The sequence below is a fragment of the Epinephelus moara genome, chromosome 9 (assembly GCF_006386435.1).
Source record: "Epinephelus moara isolate mb chromosome 9, YSFRI_EMoa_1.0, whole genome shotgun sequence".
Classification (NCBI taxonomy): Eukaryota; Metazoa; Chordata; class Actinopteri; order Perciformes; family Serranidae; genus Epinephelus; species Epinephelus moara.
In genome coordinates, this window is record NC_065514.1 from 1,041,791 (window position 1) to 1,065,003 (window position 23,213).

At 42.1% G+C, this 23,213-nt stretch overlaps 2 protein-coding genes across 2 annotated transcripts in view; one reads left to right on the forward strand and one right to left on the reverse strand.

The window, feature by feature from the left end:
- The window catches only part of cops4 (COP9 constitutive photomorphogenic homolog subunit 4 (Arabidopsis)), a 520,559-nt gene that overhangs the window by 283,803 nt on the left and 213,543 nt on the right, over positions 1-23,213 (forward strand). The gene's annotated exons all lie outside the window — the stretch shown is intronic.
- Positions 1-23,213, reverse strand: part of zswim6 (zinc finger, SWIM-type containing 6) — a 59,589-nt gene that overhangs the window by 5,354 nt on the left and 31,022 nt on the right. Inside the window, exons 2-13 of the mRNA XM_050053435.1 lie at positions 17,717-18,073; positions 14,107-14,255; positions 13,859-14,009; positions 10,690-10,869; positions 8,633-8,809; positions 8,387-8,533; positions 7,896-8,042; positions 6,251-6,511; positions 3,881-4,016; positions 1,895-2,052; positions 711-874; positions 545-626 (exon numbers count right to left, since the gene is read on the reverse strand). Of these exons, the coding sequence (XP_049909392.1) occupies positions 545-626; positions 711-874; positions 1,895-2,052; positions 3,881-4,016; positions 6,251-6,511; positions 7,896-8,042; positions 8,387-8,533; positions 8,633-8,809; positions 10,690-10,869; positions 13,859-14,009; positions 14,107-14,255; positions 17,717-18,073 (2,109 nt within the window). The remainder of the gene's footprint in view (positions 1-544; positions 627-710; positions 875-1,894; positions 2,053-3,880; positions 4,017-6,250; positions 6,512-7,895; positions 8,043-8,386; positions 8,534-8,632; positions 8,810-10,689; positions 10,870-13,858; positions 14,010-14,106; positions 14,256-17,716; positions 18,074-23,213) is intronic.

Here is a 23,213-nt window from a genome sequence, read left to right on the forward strand (position 1 = left end):
ATACTATGACTTTTTTGACGATTTTTTTTACAACATACTTCACTATGACTTTTTCACGACATTTTATATAGCATACTATACTGACTTTTTTTCATGACTTTTGGACGACATACTATACTATGATTTTTTTCATGACATTTTTATGTAGCATATTATACTATGACTTTTTTGACGATTTTTTTTACAACATACTTCACTATGACTTTTTCACGACATTTTATATAGCATACTATACTATGACTTTTTTAATGACATTTGTATGAAACATACTATACTATGACTTTTTTTTAGGAAGCATACTGTACTATGACATTTTTACAACATTTTTGACGACACACAGTACTGTGGCTTTTTTTTTTAAATTATCACATACTAAAGTGACTTCTCATGAGATGCGAACTACTATTTGAGTTTTATATGGCTTTTTAATAACGTAATATTATGACAGTTGTTCAAAAATAACTTCTAGCTGTGTATCTGCCACTGTCACCATGTTAAGGTTCATATGACGGTGAATTACTTTTCATTAGAAAAACAAACTCACCAGCTTCAGTAGCACAAGTCACCAGCCATCGCACCATCTCTCTCCTCCGCCAGTTCAAGGTAGACAGTGTCATTCTCATCACCTGTAAGAAACACGACATTAGTTCTGAATCTGCGTGATATTATTTGTGTTAATGTGTGTTACTGTGTGTGTGTGTGTTGTCTACCTGAAGACCCAGCTCCAGGGAGACTTTGAGCAGCGTGATGTCTGGCAGGCTGTCCATGAGAGTGGCAATTTTGAAGGCATCCTGGGCCAGTTTGAAGATGTGGGATGAGGAGTGGATGTTCTTCTGGATGGACTCTAACACTGTTTCAAGCTTACGAGCATCGCCTGGTAACACAACACAACAAACAGGGACAGAGAAGTCATTCACACCTTCCAGTGTTGGCTTGAAATTCTTCTTTTACTCAAACACAGCTGGTTTATTTTCACATGACAGGACTGTAGCATTTAGGAATATAACAACTGGGGTGACAGTGTACAGACTACAACCTGTTTTTATTATGTATATACATTTCCTACATTACTGCACAACCTGTTTACATTATAGTTTATACCTTTTACCATTACTGCACATCTGTCTACCACAGTATTTTATTTTTTAACTGCTGAACTCATATCTTTGTCTTATATTCTCATTTTATTTACATGGCTCTTTTCTTTTATATACGTATGACACAAAGAACTTGAAGAGTACTTAGTGTAGTTTAGTTTAACTCCTACGCTCGTGTTTGTACTTCCAAATATCAGACCTATCAGAGCTGTGATAAGTTACTGCTGATGCAAAGGCTTTTATTGTGAAGCAGCCTCTGGAAATGAAAAGCTTTTGTCACTTCTGGTATAGACACTTTGAGAGGTGATATTCCTCAATGAAAATGGGTCAACACAAGTCACGGTGAGCTGAAAAGAGCTGCAGGTGTTTTATGTTAAACAGCTATTTTATGACCTCCAACACATCATCAGGTCAACAACCTATTTTATCTCGTCAGTTTCATTAAAATAAGGTATTAAAGAGTCTTTCATTTCATTTAAAAAGCTCTTGCCTGCTGTAGGCAGCAACATTGGCTATAACCTTTTTTGTAAGTGTCTGTCATGAGACGTTTTACACCAGTTAATTAGATGGGGAGTGCATGCACGAGGCTGTTTGATCCTTTTTGTGGAGTTTGAGTCATAACTGTCAGACATGCAGCAAACAACAATCTTATTTTAGCCAGAAATCTCATCAACTCAAAATGGACAGTCAGAAAAAATCAGAAGCCATTTAAAAAAGTCACTTGTACCAAAAATGTACTGTCAAAAACATCCTTCCTGGGCTTGAGAACAGTTGTGTGTGTGTGTGTGTGTGTGTACCTTTAGCAGCAGTGAGCATGGTGGAGGCCAGTTCACACTGTTGGGTCTCTATGTGGCTGAGAGTGAACCAGCGGGGAAGGCGGTTGGGCACCACTGACACTATATGGTGAGGCCGAGACAAGTCACCGGAGGGGGCCGTGGACTCCAGGACCGGCAACCTGAGAACACAGAGAGGTGAAAATAAAACTTTATTAGACGTCAGCACTCAAGAACTGATGTGAGGAACATTTCATGAAGAATTTATCACATGTTCCTCTCACAGAATCATCAATAGTTTCCCTTCAAATATAAACTGAGGTGGATCTTCACCTCGGGACGTGATCACTGAGAATACGTTTAAAAATAACAGCTTAATTTTCCCACAAACACACTCCAGTTAGACCCTGTAACAGCTGCTGTGAGACCACGTTTCTGTTCTCTAATATTCCTTCATTGTAATTCAAGCCTGGAATTAAAAAAACATAAAGATTTACATATCATAAAAATCAAAGGGGTTTAATTTGGGCGAGAGGATATAAAGTTTCGTAACACCCGTGGCGGTCAGGGAGGAAACCAACAGCATGTATTTATTATTCACACATTTTTATAAAACTCGTTTTCAGCTGCGCTGAATTATTTAGTGAATATTCCAGCAAAAGGAGGTTTTGTCATTAAACGGCGCCCCAGATAGCTCCTAAATCTGCCGCTCCGCTCCGTCTCTGTATCCATCACACTCACTCACACACAGACCAGAGGAGACTTAACGGAGGCAGAGGAGCAGAGTTACATTTAAAGGTTTGGTCCAATTCAGGGCAGAAACTCCTCGCTTCACTCCCTCTTTATTTCTGTTCCTCCTCTCAACACTTAGAATACAGCCCCTTTTACACAGAGGTGGCGCTATAGAGCTACACAGTCCCTTATTTATCCCTCCTTTGCATCTTTACACAGAACCAAACAACAGTGGCATCATCCTGCTCCAGTGGGTGATTTTAGACGGCATACCAGCATCGTGGAAGCATATGAACCTCGAGTCAGCCCCTAGTGAGACATATAACATACCCATTTGCAGCACTTCATAAACTATAAATAAATAAATTTGAACAATGGCTTAACATGTCAATAATACCATTTAAGGTCCCTGTTATATGACGGCTGATCTCGCCCTTTGCTCGGAGGGTAAGGAGCTTCCAGACCTCATTGTTTTCCCAATTTGTGGACATTTTCAGCTGCTGTTTTTCTTCTTTGAGTTAGCTGCTAACTGCTATCAGCTGCTTTTTAAACCTCCTGCAGTGTGTCGCATGCATAACACGTCGCAAAATGATCCTGTCCTGTTTATACAGGCATCGTTTCGCCGCTGTTGCTACCTCCGATGCCGGCTAAAAGGTGAGACAACTCTGTCACCCAAATCACTGACTGTACCTTTTATACCGAGCGGCAAAGCGGATGACGAAATTAAACTTAATGAGGCAGTGTAAATGGGGCTTTAGTCCACACTAAGCTGGAGACATTTGTGAACACGTCTTTTTTTCACTGTTTCATTTTTCTCATTCAAAAATGCTGAGCTCTTCCTGTCGGGCAGGAAATCCAAAGTGTGGGATCATTTTGAGAAGGTGAAGGACGAACCCAAGGTGATATGTAAACTCATCTTCATTGGTCGACTACAAACATGACGTATCATCTGAAACATGGAAGTAGCTACATGCCCATTAGCCCACAGCGTCATTAACAGGCGGCTCGCTCAGTGTGTGACGTGCACTTGGAGATAAAATATAGGCCTAGAGTTCAGAGGATCTCAGGCAGCCAAACTTCTTATCTGAGGGTATTTGTTGTAATTACTGAAATGATTAATTATTTTATTGTGTTTTATGTTTTAATCTAATTCCATTATTTGTTTTCCACTCTGTAACGTTGTTTTGAAAGGTGCAGTATAAATAAAGTCATCATTCATTATCACTAGATTAATGTCACAAGGTCAACAGCTTAAAAAGAGAAAGTGTTTCTACTCACCGCATGGCCCTCAGTGCAATTTTGTACGCCAATTCGGCGTCATGAGGTAGCAGGGAGGTGAAGAGATACTTGGCAAAAGTGTGCATGGGGACGCTCTCTCTGTAGAGTAACTCCCCCAGACCACTGTAAGGACCAGCTGGAAGAGACAAACACATACAGTTCAGTGTACAGAGTCAGTGTGAAGACAGAGATGGTGCACATATGACGGGCCAAACAGCGTCCTCGTGTATCAGATTATTTCCCAGCCTGACATGTCAACATGTTTGATACCCAGCTGATTTAAACTCAGACTGATCAGAGCAGAAAGACTCAGCTGTGGTTCAGAATGATGATCACTTTGTTAGTCACAAACCTACAGAGACTTCTGTCTTGGCATCAGAGCAGGGACTTCCTGAAACTTCATGTGAGAACAACACGCATACAGCATCAAGAGACATTACAAGATTTCACAAGAAGTTTTCAGGTTGAGAGATTCCAGGAAAAGATGATGGTGGAAGCATTTTTAGCCAGTGCAGCAAAAACATTAGTGTCATCGTTTTTCTTTATAAGGTCCAGTGTGTAGGATCTAGGGGGATATGCTGACAGAAATGGTATATGATGTAATATGTATGTTTTCTTTAGTGTAAAATCACCTGAAAATAAGAGCTGTTGTGTTTTTGGTACCTCAGAATGAGACGTTTATATCTACATAGGGAGCAGGTCCTCGTCTACAGAGATCACCATGTTGCACCACCATATTTCTACAGTAGCCCAGAACAGACAAACCAAACACTGGCTCTAGATAGAGATAGATGTTTCGTGTTGGGGACCATAGTCAGCAGCCCCTCCACGAAAAGAATGTTGGGAAAACACAGACGTGAAACAGCTTTTTTTCTGTGATTTTACTGGTTTAAATCACTGGTACATTTTGGAGAAGAAGATTTCTTTGCAGATAATCCAGCTCCCAGTAAAAACCTGCTTAACATCTAGGGCTGGTTGCACAACACACCTTAAGATTTCCCTTAACGTCCAAGTCAGGGCTTCCTTAAAATAAAAAACACAACACCCTGTTGTTTTCTCATTAGCACTTCCTTAAAATGTTCCTCTTGGGCTTATTCGTTTAAAAAATCCCTTAAAAATATCACACAAAAGACCTTAGGTATCACAAGCACAAGTTCAAACAAACAGTCCACACAGAAGATGTATCCTTAACTAAGGAAATGAAATGATGATGAGGAAACTCCATAACTGCCTTAAAGACATAAAAACTTGGATGAACACCAATTTCCTGATGTTAAATTCAGACAANTGATGTAAGGGATTCCCTGCAACATCTTTAAGTAAGTCCCTCAGCTAAGGAAAAATTAAGCGTCACACAAGTGTCACAGGGGAAAAAACTAAAGGTATTTGTGGAACCAACCCCTGGACCTTCAGTTATCGGAGAAAAAAGGTGTCTTCAACATGCCAAACAACGTTGGAGAAACACTGATTCGTAACGTTAAACTGCTTTATTAAGTGTTTTTACCAGTTTTAATAACCTGGTCTTTTTGTTTTGGAGAAGAAGAGACCTCTGAGGATAATTTAGCTCCTGGTAAAAACCTCCTGAACAATGAACACTGAAGGAATTCTTACCAGGAGAAGTTTCAGCTGGTTGCAATCTGCAGTCCTCACTGCTAGACGCCACTAAATTCCCCTTAAATCTTACACACTGGACCTTTAAGGCAATAATTCAGTTAATCAATGAGCTGAATATTTAATCTCAAAAGATGTCAATTGTTCAAATAAGGTTGGGTTATTCTACCTTTTTCTTCTTTTTTGTAAGTTTAAAAAAGGCATAAAACCTTAGAAAATGTTGCCTGTTGAAGACTTAAATCTTCAAACAGAAATCACCAAAGTCCAGTACATGTTGACTGCACACTGTCATGGCTACAGGAGAATGACACCATCAGCATTGACATTTGTTCCCTATGAGCCCTGTTTTCACTATGATACTCTGTCTGTCATCGTGTACAATCTTCTGGGAAAATGAGGGTTGATTTACAGCACAAAGGAAGTGCGTCAACCATTGCACAACCAAAACAGGAAGTATGGAGCTTTTGTTTTCCTCGGTAGCTATCAGCAACTATCTCCAGTTAGCACAGAGTATCAGTGGAGATTCTTGCAGTTATTGTCCTCAGTGGACTGTGGAAAAAAGTAACTGTGCAGCAACAAAGTGCAGTCTGTGCTGTGTTGCTGGTAGTTTCAAGGCTCATCAGCGGCATCAACAATAATACCATTTTAAAATGCTGTGGGGATGGGAGCAGTAGTTTGTTCTCACTTTTTCCTCACATTTGAGAATCGTTAACAAACGCATGTTGTACATAAACACTTTAATGTTTGAGTGGTACTCACCCTCTAACAGGATAGCGGCTTGTTTCCGGAAGATCTTCACCAGCGTGTCGTCTAAATCAACTTCTTGAAGCTTGGCCAGTAGCTGCTCTTCGTTGCGGCACACCTTCTCCTGAGCGTACAGGCCGTCCGGCATCACCCTCTGCTGCCCTAAACCAATCAGAGCCGTCTCCACGGCCAGCGACACAAACGACTCTCCCTCCTCCAGGAAACGCTGCGCCGGGCACACAGGGTGCTCCGTCCTCCTGCCTGAACCTGGTGAGCCTGAGGGGGAGGCAGAGGGAGGAGGGGTGAGAGATGACTTCAGGAGGAAAGATGTTCTCTTTGAGCCGTGGACCGAGCTGAGTATTGATAAATCTATTGATCTATTTGTTCATTCTGGTGTTCTTTTCAGAGAGTGTATCCTCCTGGGGACGGTAATCATGTGTTTTAATGGCTTAATGATGTCTTGGCAGACCTCACTGTTCATCCCAGGAGGGTTAGCAGTCCCTAATGAATACACACACACACACACACACATATATAGATGTATAAATAGCTGGAGGTCTTAATTGAAAACTTTTACAACTTCTTCGGTGCAGCGTCTTCATCACTTCAGCACATTTGGAGGAGAAACAAAGTGTAACGTCACCGTCCTCTCTGGCTGCAGTGTGTTGGAAATTGGTCTCGCTGAGCTCGCTGCATAATTAATGCATTTTAATTGGAGTGTTTTTCCTGCTGCATTTCTTATTCATGAGCTGTTATTGGAGGATGACTGCGGGCCAATCAGCACGTCTGTGTCATCACTGCTGATTGCAACCTGAGGGCTGCAGCTCTGACAGGAAGACGCAATCACTGCAGTGTAAATGTTTGACACACACACACACACAGAGGAAAATGTGTGTGTTCTGTACTGAAGTACATTTACTCAACTACAGTACTGAAGTGCCACTCTGAGGTATTTTACCTAAGTGTTGCCATTTTCTGGTACTTCATACGTCTGCTGCACAATATTCAACATTATACTTCACTTTTTTCATATAAAACACACAAAGAGATAAAATACAAGACATGGTTGACAATGAATCCGGCTTGTGACTCAAAAAAGTTCAGACACACCAAACCGACATCAAAGAACTTGTGGTGATGATTGTCGACTGTTGCGTCACCTCACGTCGCCTGTGTACACAACTGAAAATTGTACTTGAACACACCGTAAAGACTACAGCCGACCAGCACGTCTGTTCTCCACCTGTGTGAGAGGAAATAACTCTCCATAGCAGCAGGCGGCAGTCGTCTGTAATCGTCATTCAAAAAAGGGAAACTGGAAGACCGACAGGACGGATTCAAGACGCTAGCTAGCCAGTTAGCACAGTAACAACACAACCTTTTATTCAAAGACCAAATGATATTTACTGTACTGTCACAGGGCTGACACATAGAGACAGACAACCATTCACACTCACATTCACACCTACGGACAATTTAGAGTCACCAATTAACCTGCATGTCTTTGGACTGTGGGAGGAAGCTGGAGCACCTGGAGGAAACCCACGCTGACACAGGAAGAACATGTAAACTCTGCACAGAAGGGGCTCAGAAGCCAGTACTTTCACTTTAATAAAAGGACCTGAGAACTTCTTCCACTATCGTGTATCTGTGTATGTACCTGAGAAGTCGAGAAGGGCGGCGGCTCCGTCCTCGCTGCCCCGCCCCGTCTCCATCAGGGTGGTGAACAGAGTGCCGATGGGGTCCAGAGGGTGACCCACCCAACCCTCCAGGTTGGTCACTGATGTTATTCCTTTATGAAGCAGCTCTGCAGAAACAAACACACACACAGATCATTTATACTGGTCACAGTAACAATCAGGGTTTCTACAGTGGAAACCAAATTCAGTTTAAGACGTAGAATGTAACTTAATACCTGTTTTATGTTCACATGGGTTAAAGAATGATGGAAAACCAGAACAGACTAGTGTTATCAGAAATATTGACTTATCAATACATGTTGATACTGAATATTAAAAACAGTTCCAGTACAACAAGTACAAAAGCTTTGAATACAAAAAGACTCATATTTAACATAAACCTTTTAATGTTTTATGAACCAGATATTAACAACAGAAACTGGCAAAGTACGAAGCATCAAAACAAACCCACCTTTCTTGTGAGTGCGGAAGAACTCCAGCTGTTTCTGCTGTTGCCTCCGCAGCGTGTTCACTATTGCGATGGCGAGCCTGAGTGCTTCCTTGGGGTAACCGTGTGATCTCAGTGCGTCTACTCGAGCACACGCAGTCGGGACGTGCTCTGCAGGAGAAGAGGAACGAGAGAAGATATTTTGAAGTCTACCTTAAGTTGTTTCTTATCATTAAATTCCCTCCAAATCACATGTCCCCACTCTCTCACCGTGCCACAGGGGCCACCCTCGGGTGTCGAAGAGGGAGCTGTCGAGGTTGTCATGGTAACAGTAGTTGGTGTAGTGGTCCTCGGTGATGATGTGCTGCAGGTGGGGGTCCTGCCAGTGCAGGTCGCAGGCCTCGATCGCTCGCGTGAACACCGTCCGGTGAGGCCGAGTGAGGGAATCTGTGAGAGGCGAATACAGGACGTCAGGTTATCAAACTGTAAGGCAGGGAAAGGTGCATGCTGGGAAATTAATCACTGTTGTCTGACCCACTGGCTAGCTTAACATCATGGTCAGCAGCAGCTGTGACTGTGAGACACATGAAGGCTATTTAAGTACTTAAAACTCTCAGGGTGCTTTCACACCTGCCCCGTTTGGTTCAGTTCAATCAAACTCAAGTTCCTTTGCCCCCCCAGTGCGGTTCGTTTGGGCAGGTGTGAACACAGCAATCACACTCAGGTGTGCACCAAAACAACCGGACCGAGACCTTCTTGAAGAGGTGGTCTCAGTCCGGTTACAAACTAGTGCGGTTGGTTTGTGGTGAGAAGGTGTTCTGACCTGGATGTGAAGCAACTGCAGTCACATGACACATTGTTTGGGTTAAACATGAGCATGTTACAGTCCTGGAGGATTATTAATGTGCACCTCCTCCTGTACTGCCTTAATATGCACATTCAGCACATCCAATGCATCAAAACATTGTTTTCTAGTTGGAGCCGCGCCTCGTTTTCAAACTGTATGGTTTGACTAAAATGAACAATGACAGCAATATAGTCCACGATGAGCAGCGCTAAAATCAACCTGCGTAGTTGTCCCTCCATTGTGACATTAGAAAGTGTCACATTTATCTTGCAAGTGTACTCTTCTTCAACGTTTGCTTTACTTCCTGGATTTTTCCCACATGGAAATTCTGACCAATCAAGAGCAGCTTTCTCACACAAGGCATTTGATCTGGTCCTCTTGTAAATGCTGCCGTGAGAACACGAACCAACTCTAGGCAATTATACAACTTTGGAACAACATGAGTCCCTGATTCAGACCAAAGGAGACCACTCTAGGTCTGAAAGGAGCCTTAGACCACTGCTGCAGTCATGCTCCTTCTCAAATAAAAATGTAGTCAAACATAAACACAGAAACATGATATATATACGTTTAGATTCCCAACTATATAATTATCTGTAATGTCCATCATGAATAAGAGTCTATAAATCAAATCAAAAGTCATAGAATACAGACGCTTCTTATTGGTCCAGAACCTGCCTGAGAATCATCACCTTTTTAAAGTTTTCATCAGTATCACAATGACCCAGTGAGGCCTGTCCATGGGTACACTGCAAACAGGAGGTGCTAATAGCCAATTCGTCACACTCTTATTGGTGCCAATTTGCAAAATGCAAACAAATATAGGCTAAAAAATTAGGCTCACATCGCAACCCTTCCTACATCCTTTTTACATCCCCTAATTACACAGCCTGTGGTTCTGAAAATTAGAAATAAACGTACGGCAAAAAGTAATAATAACAGGAGTGACAAAATTATTTAATATTAACTTGATTTGTTGTCTCCAGTCAGTCTGACGAGGGCCCCAGTGTCAGACTTTGAAAATCCTGTTATAGCAGGATTAAAAAAAAGTCGATAAGGCAACAAATGCAGGACCATTATAGACAAAACAGCGGCAGTAATAACCACGCCTGTCTTCTCATTCGAAACATTTTTATTACCACCTGATAGAAACGTTCGTGTGTCTGTATTTTCCCTGAATTGGTGGAAAAAGGCTGCAGGACCTCAACTGTGTTATTAGGCTCATTCTATTAGCCACACTAAAAAGGTAATAAGGCTCGCAGGCACAGAGATTGAAGGAAGGAGACTTGATTAAAAGAGAGGGGGGAGGGGGGAGAAAGGAGACTTAACAGTGTTAATACAGAGGAGGAGGAGGAGGAGGAGGAGATGCTGCAGGAGAGAAAAGAAAGAAGCCTTCACACATGATGAAGGAGAGGATTTGGAAATCTAAAAAAGAAAAGGGGACGCGAAGTCGTTGTCTCGTCTTCGGGTGTCATCTCACCTGGGTTACCAGGAGGGCCCTGGGGCAGAGCGTTGGTCAGATTGGTCAGCTCGCTGCCATGGTTACCGTCCTCCAAGGGGCAGACGTCCACGCTGTTCCACCTGCGAAGCTGTCGAAGCCAGAAGCCCTTCTGCTCGGGTTTGTAGTGGGGGTTCAGCACAATGCACATCCACAGGGCTCCTGCACACGCACACACACACACAGGCAGAGACACAACACACACTTTAATGATTACCGCTTGTACTGCAGGATAAAGGAGCGATACATATTTTGCTGTAATTTCACGTTATTATTTCCTTTATTTATTTATGTACTTTTATTATTTATTTATTTATTTTATTTTATTGCCAGGGTTGGGATATTATTTTCTTTGTTGAAATGTTACTGTTCACATTTAAAATAGATTGTTTAAAAAAATTACTCCAAATTTTGCAGCAAACACACAAACAACCAGACTCGTCCCTCGGCTTCATTATCACCTCCTTATAATAAAGCTGAAGCTGCAAAGTTTAATTATCCAGAGCTAATCTGAGCATCTAACAGTTATTTTCCATTCTTGATTAATCACTTGGTCTAAAAACTACCAGACAAAAACTAAAAATATTCCACCGCTGTTTCCTTGTTTGGCCCAGGACACAAATATATTCAGTTCAGTAGAACGTGACAGAAGGAACGGCTCCAAGTTTTCACGTTTGAGAGGCTGGCACCGTAAACTGTTTGGCATTTTAGTCAATTAATTAATAAATCTGCTAATTTATCACCTCGCTTTCAGGTGACACAGAAAACTCGACTAGATTAAACGCTCTGTAGTTTTTCTGATCATTCACAGGAAAGAAACAAAGACGGAAAACAACCTCCTGCTCATCAAAAATAAAACTATGAGTACTTTAATGATTTACCGCAGGTGCTGAATGTGAATAAAATATTACTTCTGAGGTGGAAATGTGGTTATTAGTCTTATTATTTAAACTACTAAGGAGTACCGTACGAGATAAAAGAATGATACACAAATATATAGCAACAGAATAACACCAATAAGAACAATTACATACATGTAAAGATGATAAAATACTAAAATATAAAACCCCACAAACAACCGAAGGCCACTGAAAACGTACGTTTTAAGATTTGTCTTTAAAGTGTCGATGGAGGGGGAGGATTTAATCGAGAGTGGACGGCTTTTCGAGAGTTTTGGAGCAGCGACCGCAAAGGCACGATCCCAACAATAGTCTCAGTGATGCAAAACACGTCATATATAATATATACATGTGTAAAGCCAAGTAAAAAGCTAGTATTAATAAGGTATGACAGGTTACAGGACATTATATTGGTCTGCAAATCAGTTCGGTACACAAATAAAGACGTACTGCTGCAGCTAACCATCATTTTCATTATCAGTAAGTGGACCATATAGTGAAAAATCAACATTATGTCCAATGTTATGTCATAAAATCTCCTATTTTTACAGTATTTATGAATTTATTTCTATTTCACCATACCCAGGTGAGTCTTAAAGAACAAAATCTTATTTACAGAGGCGCTTGGTGCACGTGCCGTGATATAAAACAAAGGAAAGCAGCTAACTGTCTCATTTAAGAAGCTGTGACCAGAGATTATTTGTTATTTTTGCTTAATAAACGACTTAAACATTGAATCAATCTGTAAAGCAGCGTGCAGACGTGAGCAGAGAGAATGGTATTGTTGTAAAAACATGAAGACGCTGGACACAGATTGGAAAACACATGAAGACACTGAGGGAGGGAACAATGAACATGTTAAGGGATGAAATAAAGGATGACAGATGACAAAATGAAGCAGGAGGAGAAAAGAAAGGAAGTGAAGTGGGAAAAAAAAAGGGAGGACAGAGGAGGAGAGGTGAGGGGAAGGGACGGGAAGGGGGAGGTGAAAGCAGGAGGGAGGCAGAGGATGGGGGGAGGGGACAGGAGGAGAGAGGCTTTATCCTCCGTCTCTTTGTTAGGGCTGCTTCAAGGACAACAACGAGGAGGGAAAACACAGGCGAGAAAATGAAGTCAGACGTGAGTGATGAAATGCAGAGCAAGATTCTACAACAGCAGAGGGAGAAGGAGGAGGTGGAGGGGTGACGGAAAACAACAACAGGGGGAGAGAGGAGCAGTGTAACCTGCAGGCTGTCGCCTTTTACAGGTTGCATCACAGTTTGGGTTTAAAGTGAAGCCTGACTTATTTTGAGGGGATTTTTTTTTAACTTTAAATCACAAACAAATAAACAGAAGTCGTTTCTTCAGCTGCAGACTGACGGTTTGATCCTGTGACAGTGAGCCAAGGTGCTGCTGCTGCACAGGTACGATCTCATCTATGAAACACCAGGAAATATATAAACACTCAATAGCCACTTTATTAGGTACACTAGTTCAACTGCCTGTTATATAATTATAATAGCTAATGAGCCAATCATGTGGCAGCAACTCGATGCATTTACGCATGTGGCATACGCCGTTGTGAGCACTAATACTTGTGTGGTGGTGTGTCTGTGTCACTCTGCAGTTACACCTCCAAATACTAGCTGGCGGTGGAGTTTCTGTGAAGTGCTGTAAAGTTTAGTTGATTCTAAACACACATTAAACACACATTAAACATGGCTTAATAGAGACAGTTTCAAACACAAGTACACAAATCAGCTTCACTATAACTCGCAGCATTCACAGACAAACACTCGTCTTTATCTGGACACATTTTCCCCACAAATACAACATGCTAACGTTATTAGCACAAGCCTATGGCATTTTACGTTTCATTAATTAGCCTAGCGGCTAGCAGAGATTTCCTCTGCTCATATGAAGCCAGGATAAATCACACACAAGATTTAAAATGCTATTTTAGTGGAGGCTTTATTGTCTTCACAATTTATTGTTTCTTATCTGTGAAATTAAAGTAAATCAAAGCTTTGTTTCCACTGAGGGAAATGGTTTCAGCTTACAGAGACAGACAGGAGGTCTGCGTCACTGTGACGTGTAGAGTAAAAGTATAAAGTAGCATTAGATGGAAATAGTCAAGTATAAGTACCTTAAAATAGTACTTCAGTGCAGTACTTGAGTAAATGTGCGGTTTGCAGTCACCAAATATGCTGCTGAACCTCCGTGTGTGTGTGTGTGTGTGTGTGTGTGTGTGTGTGTGTGTGTGTGTGTGTTACCTAGTTCGTCCCACAGCTGCCTGTACTTGTCAGTCATGGTGGTCCCCTGTTGCCTCCACAGCGCCAGTCTGGGGTCGCCCATGAACTGCTCTGTGATCAGCGTTAACATACGAGCTCCGTTGGAGTCCCTCATCTTCAGCATCTCTCTCACCTGCAGACACGTCAAGGTGCATTGTGGGTAAACGCTGCCGCTCAGCTGCCACGGCGCAGCGCGGTATGATGGTGTGTGTTGGAAATGATTGTGTTACCTTGCTGAACAGTAAGTTGAGCTGTTTCCCCGAGCCATGGTACCCGCCCTGGGAGAGGAAGAGCTTGACCTGTTCCTGAACCTGCTCCTCGTCCAGATGCCAGCAGTTCTCATCGTCCACGCTGGCGCCCGCCGTCGGATCTGGAGCTCCTGAACCCAACAGAGGAAATCAGTCAGGGACTCACTACGAGAGCTTAATGTCATTAGACTAATACTGACTTTTATTCATCAGTTTACTTCATTCAGTGGTGGAAGATATTTTATTCATATTAAAGTAACAATACCACAGTCTAGAAATAATTTTAAATGTTTACTGTGAGAGCTGGCCCTGGCTATATTTTGAAAATGAAAGCCCCCAGTGGTGACAAAAGATTAGTGTATGGGCTGGACAAGGCTTATTTTTCAAAGTAAAAGCCCCCATATGGTAACAGAAGCTTGCTGTGAGGGCTTGACAAGATTGTATTTTCAAAATAAAAGCCCCCAAATGGTAAAATTAGTTAACAAGGGGAGCACAGACAATGCTTAATTTTCAAAATGACAGCTCCCTGATGGTAACAGAGCTGGATTCTTCAAAATAACAGCCCCTCAAATGGTTACAGAAGTTTACTGCTTAAAATCCTCAATTTACTCCACTTCAAATTCTACTGCTCTCCATGCTTTCATCGACAGACTTTAAGTTTTAAAACAGGTCACAAAGTAATTACACTTTATACTCAAGTACAAGTACCTCAAATTTGTATATCAGTACAGTACTTGAGTAAATGTACTTAGTAACTTTCCAGCACTGGCTACATTAAATAAAAATCAGTGTCATTCAGGGAGGGGCAGACATGGATGTGCCTGCATCAGCACACATCTTCTGCATTAATGCAGTGCTGGTTAAGCTTAAACACTGATCAATACTATAAACTGCAAAATCTGCAACTTTAACCAGCCGACAACACGTAACATGTGTCACTGGGGACGCTTAAATCCATGAGACTCAACAGCTAAGTAGGTTCAACTATCTGCAACATGTACATTAAAGTGAACAGAGTACATCTGAACTGCAGTCTAAAGTGTACACACACCAGGTACCTGCAGATCAAATCTCCCTCAGACAGACGTGATATTTACATGTTTACAGTCATTAAACTACTGAACACATGTCACTGGGGTCAGTTATGGTTTTATAACAAAACTGTGGACATGTAAACAAACTGGAATGGTGAATTACATGTACTGTAACACAAAGTTACACTCTACTTCAAAACACATCCCAAAATAGTGCCATTTATTATGTAATCAACTACATCCAGAAGTAACTGAGTGTGCCATAAAACACAAACACGTATTCTGCCGCAGTTTATAAAAACACAACACTAAACATGTGAGGTTCATGTAAACAGAAACCTTTACAAAAGCATTTAGCATCTGTACACATGCCTTTTTTTTTTTTTGCACACTCAAATTCATGGTTTTAATGTAGACGCGGAGCAGGTGTTTTCAAACACCAGAGCAGCACCATTGTGGCGTGCATGCGTTCCCAAGCACCTATTTTTCAGGGCATGATGTTTGCACCTTGAGATAAACTGAGGTCAACTGTCATGTGACAAGGAACAACCAATCACAGCTGACATATATCTTTCCCTTCATCAGTAAATTTCAGTCTGATAAATATGGAGAGGAAGTTGATCATTTTAGTGCAGAGCTACGAGAGCTTTACATCTGTCCCACGGACGACTGGCCGACACACAACAGCGCCTGGAAGAAGATCAGCTCTGCACTCAGGATTTCAGGTAAACAGGCTATGATTGGTTGCTTCTTAAGGTTGCTTAGCAACCCCAGACGCAACCTGCCTCTGCGCTCTTGAAAGCTGGCACAGAAAATTACAAGAGTAGCGCCCAGTGCCCGACTTCGACCTCGTGTTTTCCAGGCGGTTACTACGCAGATGTGCACGGCCCCTTCTAAGGCCAGCTCTGTCCTAGGATGTTCCCTTGACCTAGTGGAGGCGGTGGAGAAAGGAGAATGATAGCCAAGCTATCATACGTTATGGACAACATGTCCCACCCCCTGCAGGACACTCTGACAGCACTGGGCAGCTCCGTCAGTGACAGGCTGCTCCACCTGCAGTGTTTGAAGGACAGATACTGCAACTCCTTCCTTCCTGCTGCTGTCAGACTGTACAACCAGCACTGCTTCCAGAAAACTATGGACCATCAGTCATCATTCATGTGTAATATCTGAATAAACCAACTGTGAAATATCTACACATGATACATGCACTAATGTAAATTCTGCCATTCAGCCTGTCTATTTATTATGTTTCTATGGAAGCCCAGAACAGACAAACCAAACACGGGCTCTAGATAGTTATATTCAAGTCAGCCACCGTAGTTAGCAGCCCCTCTGCAACAAGAGTGGCAAAAACACACCCGTTTTTAAGTGAAACTGTTTTATGCAGTGTTTTTACTTGTGTAAATCACCTGTATTGGAGAGGAAGAGACCTCTGTGGATATTTCAGCTCATGGTAAGGACCTCCTGAACGTCTGGATCTTAAGTTATTAGACAAAAATTTGTGGACACATACGCAGCGACTGCTACTAAAGATACACACCATGAAATGAACTGACATGTAATAACAAATACTACAAAACTTACAGCCGTACCCATGTGACAAGTGGAGGTTACAGCTATCGGCCACTATCAAAGCCCTGTTCCGCCATTAACAATAGTTTATATAAAGTCCTATCTGCGCTGATTAGTCAGCCAAACAGATGAATCTGTCGCCCTTTATATTCTACACTTCATGTCCACAGGATCCGTCATTTTCCCAATTCTCATTCACTGTCTAAGTAAGCAGCCAAGACATAAACTCTGGTTGTGCTGTGTTGGGTTTCCAGAGATGAGGCATCCGCTTCTCATTTGCATTAAGTTTAATCTAGGTTACTTTATGCAAATCAGGGATGTCTGGTGCAACTCGCAGCCTCTGGAAACTCCCAAAAAACATTTAGATAAAAAGTTGTCGATCAAAATGGAGACAGATTCAGCAACTGCATGGCTTATTTCTCATCTCAAACAAACATTTCTGTGAACTATTTTGTAATGTAAGAGAAAATTTCCACACGAGCTGCCATGTTGGCCCAGTTTGAAATACGGGAGCAGCCCATGTGTAGAGGCACACCCATCTCATGCTGAGAGGTGGTACGACCCGTCATGTCCAAAAACACCCCTGTGGACACCATGAATGTTTCTGTGACGCACATAACAACAGATAACATAACAAGTCTCCTCACAAACTTTCCTGCAACGTGCTCAAGTCAAACCTGACCTGATTTAAGTGTGTGTGTGTGTGTGTGTGTGTGTGTGTGTGTGTGTGTGTGTGTGTGTGTGTGTTTGTGATCAAAGTGTTTTCCTCCTGTTCTCCCTAAACAGCTTGTTTTTCCTGAGTCGTCTCTGAGGACATCAGCCTCCAGCTGGACCACCACTGGTGCAAGATGGAGGAAATCTAACACAAGAACCCACATTTGCTTTACGTTGTGTGTGTGCTGCATCATGTTAAAGGACGAAGTTCATCCTGTTCTTCCTCTGACATCACATGTGACCACCATTACTCCCACCCCTTCACTCACCGTGAACCTGGTTGATCTCAGAGTTCTGCGACAGTATTTCATCAGCCAGTTTCTGTGCCGTCGGCAGCACCTCTGTGTGGTGCACCGTGATCAGGTACTGAACAAACTTCTGCAGCTGATCTCTGTTCATTTGGAATAGCGTCTCTGAGATGGGCAGGCGCAGTTTGACCTGCTCGGGCTTCCGTACCCGATACAGCGAGAGCGCCACGACGTGGGCGCAGTAGAATATGTCCTTGTTGCCACAGCTGCATGTTACCGCAGTGATTTTGCAGCGGTCGAAGCTGACGCTCACGTTGCAGACCAGCTCGGGCTCTGAGGACGTGGCAGGTTCCCTTACTGTGCCGCTGAGGTGAAACCCTGCAGAGAAACACAGAACATATTTACAGTTAATCATCTGAAGTTATTAAGCATGGAGTCTGTTTTGAAAAAAGGAATAAGAACATATGTAAACCTTGAACAAGATTTTTTAGCCTCTAGGGGGGCAGCAGAAACAAGTTGTGAACACACACACACACACATTTTCACTTTTTGAATCGATATTGGCTCAATTTTGTTTTTTCCTCCTGACCAATATTCTCCCTCTTTTAGCTCTATTTTTGGTCTCCACCACCTACATAAACGTTCTTTAATGAATAAATGTAATTTATAGTGCTATCAGACCACCCAGTTAATACAGGCATGACTCCATTAGTGTGCGGGGAACAGTTTTTTGATGCAGTGAAATAATTTTCAAAGGCTAAACGTCTGAATATTTCTTTAGATTAAAAACATGTTGTGAATTTTCAAAAATAATGACCTCTATATTTTTACAAAAGATTTTAACTTTCGGACTTCATAACGCTGGAAATGATTGTATCACACAAGTTGGAAATAATCATATGTAGCCACCACTGGAATATTATTCTACAAATAGTAAAATACTAATAGTATTGGTGGAGCCTAATCTTTGTCTGCAACTTTGCACAAATACCAGGTTTAAACAGAATGATGAGACGTGCAAAAAAAAGAGCCCGAAATTCAAATTTAGAAGTCAAATATCAACATTATGAATGAAGCTGCATTTCAAACTTTAAATACCAAAAAATTAAAACTTGCACATGAAGTACTTTTCTACATTTTACTGATTCTGTGAGAAATTTCCCCCTGAAAGAAAATTCAAACCAGATATTCCCTAAAAATCGTGGTTCAACCAAACTTTCATCTGGTGAAAAGAAGTTAAAGAGAGACAGATGAGTGAAAGGCGAGGGAGGGAGGCGAGCTTAAAGCTCTCCCAAATATTCTCATTTCCTTTTCATTTCCCTTCCACAACACATCAGTGCTTTCCTTCCCCTGCACACCTCCGCCCTCTGTCAGGATCGTTTCTCCACAGACAGAGAGACCTGCTATTGTACCGGGAGCCTCTCCTATAGGTCTCTATGTGTGTTTGAGGGAATGCAAACATAAACGGAGAAGCAGGGCTCCATGTGGATTTGACCTTAAACTTCTTGAACTCAGCTTTCTCGAAGCTCAAGTATCAGTCTCTCTGACAGGAAAATAAACGCAGATGCTTTCTGGTTTGAAGAGGAGGATCTTCCACACATGACCAGGCGAGTGTCATTTTCCATTTGAATGAAAACCTGTGATGAACACAGATTTGAAAACACTATCTGTAGAGCCACATATTTCCAGAGCTGTATGTTTTCCTATGTATGATAACAGCTGTCAGAACATTGCACAAGATCATAATAAAACGTTTGCAGTGGCGATAATGCAGCTGAAATGGTGCAACAACGGAGTTTACATTTTGTTGTGTTACGCAAATCTGACAAACGGTTCAAAACATACGATAAGATAAAGCTGTTTCTATCCAGAGGGAAACTGGTGTGCAGCAGTTGCAGAACAAAGTAGGAAAGAGTGAAAATGAACAAAATAAAAGATCACCAAAAAACACAAAAAACAGGGAGATGGTAAGTGTCACAGTATACACTGAGGTGCAAAATCAAAATACACACAAAAAGAAGGCAGTTAGTGATAGGAATCGTAAAAACAAAAAGTAACAGTAGGTGCAAATTCAGAATATGCACATGCCAAGAAGTAAAGAGTTAACAGTGAGGATGATACACGAGCAAAAATAAACAGGTGCACAAAATACTAGCTGTTATTTACTCTGGAACATTAGCTGTGAGATCCGATTTCCACTTTGCAAAAATGTTCTCATACTTGTGACACACACCACAGAGCTGACACATATCACCCCTGCTGGGTGGAAGACCGTTGTAAACAGAGTAGGTGTTTGTGTATGTGGTGGAGCGCGCGTGTGATACGGAGCTGGGCGAAAACACAAAGAGCCGTACAAAACAATATCTGAGAGTCAAACTACAGACAAAAAAGAAAAAAGAAAAAAAACCAGCAAGGTGATTTTCCTGCTGAGCAGATGCACACAAACACACACTCTGGATGACAGTTCACACAAAATCCACATCCTGTCTTTTAAACAACCACACACACACACACACACACACACACACACAGAAAAGCATGGTGCTCTCCGTTACGCAGCCCTGCCCCAGTCATGCCTGGCCCACAGCTGAACTACTGACGTAACAGAAACAGAGAGAGTGACTCGAGGAGGAGGAGGAGGAGGAGGAGGAGGAGGAGGAGGATCGCTGTGCTGCTGGAAAAATCGGTATGCCCTCAGCTGAGTGTGTGTGTGCACATGCAGGAGTGTACGCTTGGCGGCGAGCCAAAGCCCTGAGCTCAGCATTCTGTAATGCACTTCCTCTCTGTGTGTCTGCGCTTCACAGCTTGCATAATACAGCTCTGTGCACTGCATAGCAACCAAACTTAACTCCTTCACTCCCAGCAGAATACCAGCGAATCTGCAAGCTACATTTTAGACTTTTAAGAGCTTTATATTTCCACTGCTGAAAAACCAGCAGGGACGATGTGACCTCCAATGATTTACTATAAATCCAGCAGCATACAACAACAGATCCTCATGATATAATTACTTCAACATTTTGGGAAATATTTACTTTCTTGCCAGGAGTGATACAAGGAGATTGATACCACTCTCATGTTTATGCATTAAATATGAAGCTGGAGGAAGATAGTTAGCTTAGCTTAGCTTAGCTTAGCATAAAGACTAGAAGCAGGGGAGAACAGCCAACCTGGCCAAGAAATGGTTCGGCAACCATAACTTTTTGATTTTACATTTTGTTTTCCTACAGATTTAACAAACAATATGATCTTTAGAGGTGCTGACAGGCACATTTTGTAACCTCTGGACAGACAGCTAGGCTAACTGTTTCCATGTTTCCAGTCTTTATGCTAAGCCTGGGGTGTCCATACTTTTTGGAGGGGGTTAGCAGGGTCGAATTTAATACCTGCCAAGCGCCAAAAGCGGGTAGATTATCCATTTGGCGAGTGAATCAGAGGACGACCGTAAATGTTTGTACAAAATAGTCATATAATAAAAAACCTGTGCTGTGTCTGTAGCATGTTTTGGTTTAATTTAGGGGCGCACTGCTCTGCAGCTCCTCTGCTGTCAATGTCAGAGCTTCACAAACACACACATACATTACAAATGTGTTTTTACATGCGTATTAATGGTGCCGTGGGCTGATCACCTCGAGCGCTCCTAGTTTTGCGGCACTGTTTACCATATCGCCATGTCGCAATGCTAATGTGCAGCTGAGGGTTATGAGTTACACCTATAATTATGACAGTAACAAAATAATAACACAGAGGCTCTGTAGTCTGAATTAAAATGACAAACTCTTTGTCTCCCACATTGTCAATGACTGCGCATTACAGCTTCTCTCTTCCTGTTCTCACCTTTCAGAATAACAGCCATGGGCAAATTTTGCTCTGGCCTCTTCTTTAAGTGTGTATTCAACCTCATACCATATTACCTTAATGAAATTTACTAAAACAAACATATATGTGACCCAAAAAGGCAATTTATTATTTTGGCCAGTAAAAATGTACCTGGCTGATGGATTTTTTAATGCTACTTGCCCCTTTGGACAGTGAGTCAAAAAGTTAATTTCGGACACTGGGGGCAGCTGCTTATCGCTTCATATGGGTCGTTTTAAAAAACAGAACAGCATCACATTATCAGCAAAAAAGTATTAAACTTTTCTCCGCTCCTGATGGCGGAGGCCCTCGCTGACTTTACATTTCTTTGCTGTGGCCATGTATGCTACCTAGCTGGAAACGTCTACTGCTAGACAACTGTTTGTTTGCTTGTTTACCGTCCGCTTATAGTTCCACCTGCTTAGTTCCTACTTGGTGCATGTCCACAAACTGTATCATAGACTTGCCATCATGAAGTGAACGGCAAAAAAATGCAACGTGAGCTGGCTTAATTGAGCAGTATTACGTGGCCAAGACAAGCTGTGAGCCATTGGCCAGACTTTGGACATCCCTGTGCTAAGCTAAGCTCAACAGCTGCTGGCTCCAGCTACAAAAAGGCTACCGTACAGATATGAGTAATCACATTCAACACTCCTGAAAAGAAGACGTGAATAAGGGTGATGGATCCAATCAAATTATGGATTACAGAACTTAGTCTGTGCTAAAATTCTACACCTCTGAGCTGCTTTATCTCGCAGAAATACGAGTATTTGCAACTTTAGTTTATAGGTGTCTAACAGGCTGCAATCAGATATGAAAACACTGTATTAACAACATAACTGTGTATGACAGACACGAGAAAAGATATTTGTAAGTTAAATTAAGAATACATGTTAAAGGTCCTGTTTATGAAGAAACTACATTCAGTGCTTTAATCAGACTTTTTACGACCCACTGATACTCTGAATACACTCGCCTGGAAACCGAGGTTTAACACTTCACTCCCAATTAAGCCCGAGGTAGTTGACTTAAGCTGTCTCTATAGGATTAAGTAAGGATGATGTCTCCGTGAGGAGGGGAAAAACAGGGAGGGGGGTTGAAAACAAGGCCAGGACGTTCACGCCTGTGAAAGAGCAGAATCTCAGCTCCCTGCAGAGTTCAGCCTGAGGAGACCTTCAGGCTGTGTGCAACACTGAACACTAAAGCTGCATTTCCACTGCTTGGTACGACACGGCACGGCTCAAACGACACATTTGTTTTTGGTTTTCAATCAGCAAAAGTTGTGGATAGTACCTGGTACTGCTACTGGTACCAACTCAGTCGAGGTTACCAGCAAGCTGAGCGATACCAGAAGGTGGAGGTAAAACACTTCAGGCCACTGACTGGTCAGAGAGAACAGTCAGCTGCGTGTCATCCTGCACAAAGCTGCCATTCTTAAATAGACAAGCTCAAGTCAATAGTGATTACAATTTTTTAAATTCATGTGCGAAGCTTTTATAAAATGGCAGCCCACAAAATGATGGCATACAGTTAACAAAGTGCCGATATTCCTCTGTTTGGTTGCTGAGAATCCAGCCTTTACAGACAGGGTGTTGTCTGCACTGGAAAACAAAATACAGAAAAGGACCTGATACCTAAAGTGAGTCGAGTTAGTTCGAGT